Source organism: Mus caroli, chromosome 4 (assembly GCF_900094665.2).
Source record: "Mus caroli chromosome 4, CAROLI_EIJ_v1.1, whole genome shotgun sequence".
NCBI lineage: Eukaryota > Metazoa > Chordata > Mammalia > Rodentia > Muridae > Mus > Mus caroli.
In genome coordinates, this window is record NC_034573.1 from 120186711 (window position 1) to 120198979 (window position 12269).

The 12269-nt window shown below is 45.2% G+C and overlaps 1 protein-coding gene across 1 annotated transcript in view; it reads left to right on the plus strand.

The window, feature by feature from the left end:
* The window catches only part of Snrnp40 (small nuclear ribonucleoprotein U5 subunit 40), a 28843-nt gene extending 18266 nt beyond the window's left edge, over positions 1-10577 (plus strand). Inside the window, exons 6-10 of the mRNA XM_021159454.2 lie at positions 3848-3968; positions 4925-5007; positions 6563-6624; positions 9111-9214; positions 10090-10577. Of these exons, the coding sequence (XP_021015113.1) occupies positions 3848-3968; positions 4925-5007; positions 6563-6624; positions 9111-9214; positions 10090-10139 (420 nt within the window). The 3' untranslated portion in view covers positions 10140-10577. The remainder of the gene's footprint in view (positions 1-3847; positions 3969-4924; positions 5008-6562; positions 6625-9110; positions 9215-10089) is intronic.
* Positions 10578-12269: the final 1692 nt, after the last annotated feature.

Below are 12269 nucleotides of genomic sequence, written 5' to 3' on the forward strand. Positions count from 1 at the left end.
TTGACAGGTGGGTCTAGAATCTCCTGGGAGACTAATTTCTGGGCATGCCTGTGAGCGATTGAAGGATTGGTCACTGTAATGTAGGGTACCATTCCCTGGGTCTCAGCCTGCAGGTAAAGAAGCTAGCAAGCTGAGCACCAGCATCCTTGCTCTCTGCTTTCTGACTGCTGACACATTGCAACCAGTTGTCTCATGTCCCTCACTCCCTCACTGGGAGTACCCTCAGATCAGGAGCCAGATTAACCCTTCTGAAAATTCCTTTTGTCCTGTTAGTTTTACCAAGCAACAGGAAAGTAGCTAAGACATGACCTGTTACCATTCCAGAGGCAAGGGATATAAATTTACTCCCTCATGGCCATGTGGTGAAAGGAGAGAGCTGACTTCTGTAAGCTGTCCTCTCACCTCCATGAGTGTGGGCACCCTCTCCAAATAAATGAATAAATACATGTAATGCTAATTTGGTATGTACTTATTTTATGTTAGTGCTTGGGCTGGAGAGATGGCTCAGTGGTTAAGAACTCTGGCTGGTCTTCCAGAGGTCCTGAGTTCAATTCCCAGCAACCACATGGTGGCTCAACCATCTGTAACAGGATCTGATGCCCTCTTCTGGCCTGCAGGTGTACATGCAGGCAGAGTGCTATACACACCGTTTAAGAGATGTTAATGCTTACCTAGATAGTGGCTCACATCTATAGTCTATAGTGCTAGCCCAGGGAGGCTAGGGCAAGAGGCTCACAAGCTTGAGAGCAGCCTGGACAACATAATAAGACCTTATCTCCAAAAGAAAACAAAAAACTGGTATGTAACCAGAGATGGCTCGGTGATTAAGAGCACTGGCTGTTCTTCCAGAGGACCCAGGTTGACTTCTCAGCGCCCACAGGGTAGCTCTCAACTGTTTATAACTCCCGTTCCAGGGGATCTGACTCCCTCACACAGACATGCATGTAGGTAGAACTATTGGATATAAAATAAAAATAAATAAACTACAGATAACCAGAGTGTAGGACAGTTTCCACCCAAAAAAAGTTTACATTGTGCCCTTTATGCCGTGTCCCATCCTAATGTCTATCAGCCATTGTGTCTGTCCTGTACTTCCTTTTCCATATATGGAGTATATGAGTGTGTACCTTTGCGGGGACTGGCTTCTTTTTAGTTAAGCTACAAGAATTTGATTCTTCTATCTATACCACAAGGACAGACAGACAGGCTTAGAACCATCTCGTGTTAATGACATCTTCTGACTACAAACAACATGACTGCTGCTGCTGGTAGTCTATGAACCTTGTTTAGTATAGGTCTGAGGTCTGTCAGGTCCTTGTGTATCAGTTTCCTATCTTCTCGGAAGACAGCACGTTATACCTTCTTGTAGGGCAGGTTCTTTGCAGAGAGTAAGTCCTTGCCATTGAATGTTGATCTGTGCCAGTTTTGCTTTGAAATTTGAACTTATCTCAAATATGAGGAATGTACAAATATAGTCCAAGAATATTGCATTTAAATTTAGCTCTGTATTCTAGAATATCCTTCCTGTGTTTCTGGAAAGCATCCTGATTCTCATAGCCATGCACTCTTATCTTTCTAAGCTAAGTCTTCTGGTTTGGGGATCACAGTAAATCTGTACCTCTGACTGGCCTTGAACTCTAGATAGTTCTCTGCCTCTGCTTCTTTTTTTTTTTTTGGTTTTTTTCGAGACAGGGTTTCTCTGTATAGCCCTGGCTGTCCTGGAACTCACTTTGTAGACCAGGCTGGCCTCGAACTCAGCCTGCCTCTGCCTCCCGAGTGCTGGGATTAAAGGCATGCGCCACCACGCCGGCTCTGCCTCTGCTTCTTGATCCTGAGATTAAAGGTGTTCACCACCACACCCAACTTGTTTTGTTTGTTTAGTAGGTAGGTTCTGACACTTGCACCTTCCTACCTGCACCTTCTGAGAGCTAGCGTTACAGACATACATTTAAACACTCAGTGGGTTTGTATGTGCATGCGTGTGTGCGTACATGTGTATATGCATCCTCCGGAGGCAGAAGAGAGTACCTGAACCCTTAGAGCTAAGTTATCTTGTGGCTGCTAGCCCCCCAGTGGGGTACTCTGGAACAGTGCCTGCTTTTAACCGCTGCATTTTAACCCCTCCAGCCCCACTATTCAGATTTCTTACATCATACATGCATTACCCAACTTCTTTCTGAAAAAAAGTAATTGCCTTCATTTAGGAGATGTTAGTTATTTTATTCATTTAGAAAAATTACATGACAGTATTAAATGAAGTTTTTTGTGATACCAATGACCTTCACAAAATGGCTAATCTTTTTTCTTGTGACATCCAGGCTATTTTTGTTAGTGTTAATGTTGATTTTTACATATTTGCTTAATCGCCTATTATGTAAATATTTTTATATTTTGGCTTGAGTTATTTTTAGGAAATGCTCAATAATATTTAGAGCCTGCCATGTCCCAGGCATATGCAAAGCATTCTTATTTGTAATCTTTAGAATGGAAGAGCACTTGCCTGGTCTGCCTGAGCCCCTAGGTTCAATCTCTAGCACCACAAAACATATAAAAAACAGACAGACATGTGCAGAAGATGTAGATACTGTTGAGACTGAGATGTGCTTCACTGGTGCTGCACAGAACCCTGGACTTTAACCTCAGCTACAACAAACAGCAAAGGACAGGCACCTACATATTCTGTGTTTGTCTGCAGAGGAGGCTCAGAAGGGTTCTTTGCATAAATATGCTTTTCCTTTTCTTTTCTACATGTATGTGTGCATATACACATGTGTATGCACTGCTTCTATATTCATATATGTGACATAAGATGGAAAATCTTACACAGTGTTTCCAGTTTCTTGTTTACGTTATATAATAATTTCTTTCGGGCATTGTGTTCATTTTGTCTCATTGTCAGTTTTCCCGAGTGTCCCTGGTTGGCCTGGAACTCCCCGCAGTTCTGCATGTTTCCCAGGTGATGCTCCTGAATACGCCACTGTGCCCAGCCTTTCGCACTTTTATTAGTATGAGGTTTTTTTAATTTTGTTTTGAAACAAAAGTACATTATATAGTTCAGAGTATCCTTGTTTTTGATCCTTCTGCCTCTCCCCACAAGGTATGCTCTTGACTTGGAGTGGGGGTGAAATGGTCTCATGGCCAAGTTACTCTGGAACTCTGTGGTGTTCAAATTGATTTCAAAGTCCTCCTTCATCTGCTTCCTGAGTGCTGGAATGAGACATAAACCACTAAGCTGCCATCTGGTTTTATGTAGGTTTTTTTCTCATTTCTTAGATTTTTTAATTTTAAATGATGTATATGGATGTTTTGCCTCTGTGTGCGTGTGCGCGAGTCAAGTACCAAAAGAGGCCACTGGATCCCCCTTGGAATGATAATTACAGTCAGTGACCCGCTGTGTCGATGGTGGAAACCAAACCCAGATCCTACACAAGATCAGCAAACATCCTGACCCTCTGAGCCTCGCCTCTACAGACTCATTTTGTTTGTGGTCTGTTTGTTACTGTTTTTAAGGCAAGGTCTCTCTCTGTAGCCCTGTTTGTTCTGGATTGGCTATGTAAACCAGGCTGGTCATGAACTCAATGGAGATCTGTCTATCTCTGCCTCCCAAGTGCTGATTAGAGTCCTGAGCCACCATGTCTGTCCCAGCTTCTCTGCTGTTTTTCTCATTCCTTTCTTTCCTTTTCTGGGACAGTGTCTATGTCACTCTAGCTATCCTGGTGCTTACTATGTAGACCAGGCTGGTCTCAAAATCACAGAGAGCTGGGATTAAAGGTGTCTGCCACCATACCTGGCCTTTCTCTGCTGTTTTTCAGTTTGAATCCTGAATGAAGTTTTGCATTTTTTACAGGTCTGGGACCTACGCCAAAACAAGTTAACCTACACCATGAGAGGCCATGCGGACTCTGTAACTGGCCTGAGCTTGAGTTCTGAAGGCTCGTATCTCCTGTCCAATGCAATGGACAACACAGGTAACTTTGGACAGCAGCTCTTCTGGGGCCTTTAGCATTAACTGTGTGCGGTGGGAAGTGGTGCTGCTGCTCAGCTAGTTAAGCTGCCGGCCATCAAACGTGATTGCTTGAGTTTGAGCCTTGCCTCTGCTCCCGAGTGCTGGGATTAAAGGCTTGTGCCACCACGCCTGGCCCAACAAGTCTTCCTAAGCACTGGGCTGGCTCTGTAGCCCCAGGCCTTTTTTTTTTTTTTTTTAACTTTTTTTCCCCAAGATTTATTTATTTTATTAATATGATTACACTATAGCTGTCTTCAGACACACCAGAGCAAGGCATCAAATCCCATTGCAGATAGTTTTGAGCCATCATGTGGTTGCTGGGATTGAACTCAGGACCTCTAGAAGAGCAGTCATTGCTTTTAACCCCTGAGGCATCTCTCCAGCCCAGAACTTTTTTTTAGTTAAAAAAAACTGATTGCCATATTTAAACTTTGATGGACATGACTCTGTCAGAGAAATCATTTGGGAAATATTTCTTTGACTTTGGGTTTTCTAAGATCCAGGCAGACCTTAAAGTCAAATTTGCATTGAGCATCTTGCTTCACTCCCCACCGCCCAAAAATGGTGTGTTTTTGAATGCCTGTGCAAATGCGTGCGTGTATGCATGTATGTGTGCGTGTGTCAGACAGACAGATTTAACTGTATTCTGCTGCAAATCCCCAACTGTTTCTCATCGGTCCCTCCTACTTCTTCAGCTCTCCTCTGTGCCCTTAGCTTAATGAGAAGGACCGACCGTCATGGTGGCCCGAGCTTTAGTGTAGATTGTTCCCACTGGGAGAAGGAAAGAAGGAGCCTTCGCAGTTAGTATTGTGTCCTGTTGGGCAGTCCTCCTCCCCCAGAAGACAGTTTTGTTATTGACGTGGAAGCTGCTGGCCCTGGTTGTATTTGCTGCTTGACTGGTTTGGATTTGCTTTGTAGTTCGTGTCTGGGATGTCCGGCCATTTGCTCCCAAAGAGAGATGTGTGAAGATATTTCAAGGAAATGTCCACAACTTTGAAAAGGTGAGTAGGGCTTGCCACAGGGGTTGGTTTTACTGTGCGTTTGATTTGAAGAAACATTTAAAGCGGTGCTCAGGATAGAGTTGTTGACTCACTAAGAATGATTTAATTTTTTTTTTTTTTTTTTTTTTGAGACAGGGTTTCTCTGTATAGCCCTGGATGTCCTGGAACTCACTTTGTAGACCAGGCTGGCCTCGAACTCAGAAATCCGCCTGCCTCTGCCTCACAAGGGCTGGGATTAAAGGCGTGCGCCACCACTGCCCAGCTATGATTTAATTCTTCATCAAAGCTGCCCTTCCTCCTGACCAACTTCCCATGTGCTCAGATTACAGGAGCTGCCCCCAGGCCTGGCTCACAGTTCTTTTAGCCAGAAGTAAAATTAGTGTGGTGTATTAAGAAAAGACAATCTCACAGATAGCCAGCTCTGGGGCCCATTCTCATTCATTCCTAGACTTCTAACTTCAGTACCTCCCTGACCGGGCATTCATTCCTGGCCTTTAATTCCTTGAGAATCTCAATCTGTGGCCCAGGCCCCCGTCGCTGTTACCCAGATACCAGCTGTTAGAGCTCAGGGTCTGTATCTGTTCCCCTTACATGGAGACGGCTCGAGTTCAGGAGCTTTTTCTCTAGCCCTCAGGTGTCCCAGGCAGCTCCTTTGGAGACAGCTTCTCTGTCGAGAGCTTGTTAGAGATGTCAGTGGCTTCCCTTCAGGAGCTTACCAATACTGCTTTACTTTATAAATGAATTTTATTTCTGTTGTGTTTGGTGGGGTTTTGTTGTTGTTGTTTGTTTTTCTTCTTCAAGATAAATAGCAAAGAAAAATAAAAACAAGATAATTTTTTTAAAATATTTTAATAGAATCAAGGTAGATGGAGCTAAGGGAGCCTTCATTTAAAGGCAGAACAAATTTTTGTCGACAGATTTGTTCTTAATAACTAGATTAAGCATCTCTGCATCTAGTGTTTATGTGTTATAAAATTACAAAGCAGGCTGGAGAGTTGCCTCAGCAGTTAAAAGCACTGGCTGCCCTCGCAGAGGACCAGGGTTTGCTTCCTGGTAACCACAGAGCAGCTCACAATTGTCTGTAATGCCACTTCCAGGGGATGTGATGCCTGTATGGACTCCTCAGTCACACATGTGGTGCCCAAACATACTTGCAGATAAATCACCTAAAATAATACACTTAGATTAATAATAAATAAGGAAAACCAGGCCATAGTGGCTCATGCTTTGATTCCCCCAGCACTCGAGAGGCAGAGGCAGGCAGATCTTTATGAGTTTGTGGCCAGCCTGGTCTACAGAGCAAATTCTAGGACAGTCAGGGATGTTGTTACACAGAAAAACCCTGTCTAGAAAAACCAATAAATAAATAAAAATTTTTTTTTTTTTAGAAATAAGATAAATATTTAAAGACAAATAAATGAAATTACAAAGCATGCTGTTTTGAGTAGCAGTGTGAGGGCTGACAACAGTCTGGTAGGAAATGAAGTCAGTTGACCTTTGTGCAGCAAGAAGAGTTTGGCACATTGATTGTTCATGGGTTTTCTGTTCATTCCAGAACCTCCTGAGATGTTCCTGGTCCCCAGATGGAAGCAAGATAGCAGCTGGCTCAGCAGACAGGTAAGGATCTCTCGGTGTAAGGTGGGATCGGAGTGGCTGTGTGGGCCACACATCTAACGCCTGAGTGTGAAGGCAATGGGTACAGCTGCCCACGTGACTGAGGGCCTCTCAGAGATGAAACCATATGAAGATAAAGGGTTATTATAACACATGTTAGACAAACAGAGTTTTCTGTTTGTTTTTAGGCCTAGAGAGTTGACTGTGTTTATATCTGTTGGAGACTCGTGATCTTCCCAGTGTCTCTGCTTTCTTCGCATCATCCATACATTAAAGGCTGTCCTCTCATGCCTCCCTCTCTGCTCTCTAGAGTGTCTACCCAGTAACCACTCTGCTACTTCTCTGAGCTATCCATGGTGCTCCCTCAGTGCTCCCTCCTCCCTTCCCCCCTCCCCCTTCCTCCCATGACACATTGCTCTTTGCTTCATATTTTAACTTTTATTAGTATTTTACCTCCTTACATTTAGCCAGACATGTTAGGACATTCCTGTGAATGGCTCTCACAATCAGAGGCGATCTTTTGACATCCTCTGTAAACCCAGGGTACTGCTAGTAGATGCTTGAATTCCGACTTGCTGTTTCAAGGATGAATTCCTAGGTCAGAGGTGACAATCAAATTCCACCCTCGTAGCCGGGCGTGGTGGCACACGCCTTTAATCCCAGCACTCAGGAGGCAGAGGCAGGCGGATTTCTGAGTTCGAGGACAGCCAGGGCTACACAGAGAAACTCTGTCTCGAAGGAAAAAAAAAAAAATTTCCACCCTTGTATCAACCCAACATTTGTTCATAGCTGCCAGTGTTAAAGATGACTCAGAGCCAGATCCAGGCTCAGTGGAAAGTGCCAACATCGCTGAGGAAAGTGGGCTCGGTAGCTTCCATCTCTGCCAAGTTACTAGACTTTCCTGAGTGTGGCTCAAGGCGTTATGTGAACGGGAAAGAGGGCAGATTCCCCTGTCAGATACAGGTTGGCTTTGGTGTCTGTGGTGCTGTGCACTTGGGAGGAAATCAGATGGAGTAGGGATTCTGAGTGCCAAGGACAGAGATTGTCCATGACTCCTGGAGGTTCAGTGTAGAGGCCTGTAAGCAGAGCTCTTCCCCAGCTCATAGCTTTCAGCACAGCTCAGGGTTCCCTTTGGGAACATGCTTAGAAACTTTTTTGGTTTTGTTTGTTTCAAGACAAGGTCTCGTTATGTATTTCTGGTTGTTTTCAAACTCACTGTGTACACCGAGCTGGCCTTGAACTCAGAGCAGGAATATGCTAGCATGCCCAGCTCACATCTGATTTATAATGTCTTCTCGCTCCTCTTCCTCCATACCAATCCTTAAAAGAGGACGCGTGGCTTGGTCAGAAGGAAAGCCTGCCTCCTTGCTGGGCTTGGCTGGATTTCACAGGCCACTCCGATAGCCTGAAGTCAGCAGTCAGTTCTGTTATATAAGTAGCCTGGATTCTACCAAATGGTAACATGCCCGAGTGTGGGGAGGACAAGAAACCCCTTTCAATTTAGCGTGTAATTGGCAGCCATGAGGCGCAAGCAAGGCCTTGAAGTAAACCCTTGGAGATCTAGGCTTATGCTGGTTTCTGCGAACTTGAGAGATAGTATCCAAATCAGAGAACCACTTTCCAGCTGTGCCTGGGTCTGGTGGGTTTCCCCTCTGCTCACAGATCACTTCCTTTTGTGCACTCTAACTTCTGCCGCCCTGTTAACAGGCACCAGCCAGGCAGGCCAAGAGGATTCAGGTCAACCACATGACTTCATGTGGTTCTAGCTGTATAGCACATATACTCATAATATCAATCATTAATCCTATGTGCCAGACACTTTGCATATATTCTCATTTTTCTCATAAAGCTATACTCTTTTTTGGTTTTTCGAGACAGGCTCGACAAATTAGATCTTATGTACCCCAGAGTGGCCTTTAAATTCCCTGTCCTGCAGCTGTTCCTACCAAGTGCTGGGTTTATAGGCATGTGCCAATATGCCCAACTATTCCAAATCTGCTACCCAGTTACTCTGGAGCCTACCCTGTGAGAGCATAGGATATAATTAATAAACCCTGATTATTTACTGAGTATAGAGGGGTTTAGAACATCTCACAGTGTGTCGTAGGCTGGCCTCAAACCCATAGTCCTCCTGGCTTCCCTCTTCCCAGTGCTGGGATTGCAGGTATGATCTTTCTGTAATTGCAGAATTCTGTAAATAGCATAATCAGTCATGGGCTGTATTAGTTTTGTTGAGACAGGGTTTCTCTGTGTAGCCCTGGCTGTCCTGGAACAAACTCTGTAGACCAGGCTGGCCTCAGACTCATAGAGATCCTAATGCTGGGATTAAAGGTGTGCATCACTGCTGCCCAGCCTCAGGTTTCTTGGTTTGAAGTTGGTGTAGTCCTAGTTTCTAAAGCTCAGAGCATCCTAGCTCAGTAACCAAGCATTTCCATTTTGCTTCCAGCCCACATGCTCTGACCCTCTGTGTTTGTTGTGGCATCTTGCAGGTTTGTGTACGTGTGGGACACCACAAGCCGAAGGGTCCTGTATAAGCTGCCTGGTCACGCTGGCTCCATCAATGAAGTGGCTTTCCACCCCGACGAGCCCATCAGTAAGTCTACATCTGCCCTAACTGCTCCAGATGGGAAGTGACCTCTCTCCAAGACCTTAGGGGTACAGAGGCAGGCAGGAGTCAGTTACGTAGATTCCAGTGTTAACACTTGGGTTTTGAGGGCTTATGGGGTGGGGGTGGGGCTGGGACAGGCGACCAAAAAGAAGGCAGTTGTCAGCATAGAGGAGACAGCAGTACTACACTAGCCTAACCGTTGCTTTTACATGAGTACTCAGATGGACCTAGAAGCCTTTTTAATTTTTCCAGGGTGGAGCCCTGGCTTTCTTCCTGCCTCTGCCTCCCAAGTGCTGAGATTAAAGATGTGCACCACCATTGCTAAGTCAAACTGAAAGTCTTTTTCTGCAGCTGGGGACTCACTATGTAGTCTTAGCTGATGCTCACTATCTGTCCCATGCTGGCCTCACTTGAGTAATCCTCCTACCTCAGCCTTCCAAATCCTAGGCTCTTCAGATGTGAACCCAACACTTAAACCACAGGAGGGGACCGCAGGGAGAGTCAGTATGAAGCAGTGTTAACAGTTTATTAAGAATGAGCCTGGGGCCTGGAGAGATGGCTCAGCGGTTAAGAGCACTGACTGCTCTTCCAGAGGTCTTAAGTTCAATTCCCAGCAACCACATGGTGACACAACCATCTGTAATGAGATTTGATGCCCTTTTCTGGTGCGTCTGAAGGAAAAAAAAAAAGAATGAGCCTGGAGGTTGGAGATATGGTTCAGTGATTAAAAGCACTGGCAGCTCTTCCAGAGGTCTTCCAAAGGCCATCTCACCAGCCCCACGATAGTCTCTTAACACAGGGCTCTAGAGCCCCGAGGATCCCCCAGCCTTCATTGTCTCCTCTCGCTCTTTCTCTCTCAGTCCTCTCAGCATCCAGTGACAAGAGGCTGTACATGGGTGAGATCCAGTGAAGATGGGGAATGGAAGGCTCCCGGCTCCCAGCCCTGAGGCTCAGACTGCGGAATTGGCCAGAGTCCGATGGTGTCTGGGCTGACCTGCCTCAGATGACCATCATTAGCAAGCAGCTGGAGGTGATGGCCGTATTCCAGCAACCACTTGTACCACACTCACCAGAACAACTGTGGCCTCTGGTACCGCCTGCCAGATTTCAGGGATTGCTTTCTTCTCTTTGAAAAATAAGATTCCTTCAGAAGGACAAACATTGGATTGATATTTCCTGTTTTTTTAATCTAGGCTGGAGACAGGGAATGTCAATTAAAATTTGTTAGTTGGATTTGTTTTCTGTTTTATTTTTAAATTGAGTAACTGGCTTGTATGATATTTCTTCCGGTGTTTGAGTCATTTTGTATTTGTATTAAAAATCCAAACAGATAACCTTTTTACAAAAACCTTGTGACTTGGATTATTGCTGTCTTATCTCTGAGGCATGACTGCTGTAAGTCAGCAAGCACACATCCAGGAGGTACAGTCCATTTGCATGGCAGTGGTGCGCCTTTTCGTGGAGCTCTGTTGGTAGGTTTCTTCACTCCTGTAAAAATGGTGTTCTGTAGCTGAGCAGTGGTGGCGCACACCTTTAATCCCAGCGCTTGGGAGGCAGAGGCAGGTGGATTTCTGAGTTTGAGGCCAGCCTGGTCTACAAAATGAGTTCCAGGACAGCCAGTGCTACACAGAGAAACCCTGTCTCGAAAAACCCGAACAAAAGAAAAAAATAAATAAAATGGCGTTTTGTAATTGTCGGGAGCAAATACTTCTCTGTAACTGGAAGCAGAGCATCCCAAAGGTCCACAAGGACCTGTGTCCTGTGTGGACACGTCTCTAACAAACCGGTCCTGGAGTAGATAGGAGTGTGGCAGCCCCAGCCAGTGCCCTTGGCCAGGATGCTGCTTCCTGAGCAGTGCACGAGAGATGGTGTCCGATGGGCTCTAGCCATGGCATTTTCCAGGGCTTTTTATGATCCTGCTTTCTTGTCTAACTTTCCTGCTCCAACAGATGTTGAGAAAGCTCTCATGGGTCTGCTACTAGAAACTTCTGTCTCAAAGCAGAAGTCTTCCTATCTGAGCATGTTTGGCTTTAGACTTTTAGCTTGTGATCTTAAATCATATTTATCCTAAGTTACAGAGAAGGTGCTACCCTGGGTTAAGAGCATAGTCAATCAACAAACACCTGTTATGTGACAGGCAAAGTCATCACTGCTGAGGACAGAGAAAGAAAGCATCCTGTCCTTGCCACCATGAGACGTGCACAGACCAGTAGAGAACATTGTCGGAAATAAACTGCTTTTTTTTTTTCAAGTGAGCACATGCCAGAGATTTATTTGACTTATTAATGAGGAAGCCAGCGGTATGGGAAGGCTCTCAGAGCAATTACGTGTAATACAGTGAATGAAGTTTGACTAAAGCACACTGGAAACACAGGAGGAAGCGATTTATTGTGCCTGCAAGAGGACAGGAAGCATCAGAGATGCTGTGGTTATGCTTGGATGGGGCAGAGGATGCAAGGAAGACTGTCTAAAAACAGACGCGATCCTGAGGGTGTGGCGGTGTAGCTCAGTGTGACTGAGATGGGGACAGCAAATGGAAGAAGCCAAATCCCAGAGAGCATAAACGTACTTGCTTGCTCCTGTGGATTGAGGTTTCCCAAGGTGTGTTCCACATACGCAGAGTTTAAGATCCCATTGTCAAACACATCTGGGAAAGATGGGGTTAAACAGCGTGGAACTCATTTCATTACTTTGAGCCTTTACCATACAAAGGATTGTGTGCTGTTAGATCAGGTCAGCCATGGTGCATGCCTGTAATCCCAACACTTGGAGCCAGGGGTCAGGAGAGTCGAGTTCAAGGTCATGCTCTGCTACATAGCTAGTTGAAGGCCAGCCTGAGTTTGGTCCCCAGAAACTGAAGAAAAATCCAGATGTAGAGGTGTAAGATGCAAAATGGAGACAAAGGGGATTGTTCAAAAGCTCATAGGCCAGCTATCCTGAAGCACCCACACAGCATGACAAGAGATCCTGCCTCAAAACTAACACCTTGGAAGAAAAGAACCATCAAGCAGAAACATAACTCAGACATCACATTGGGGCC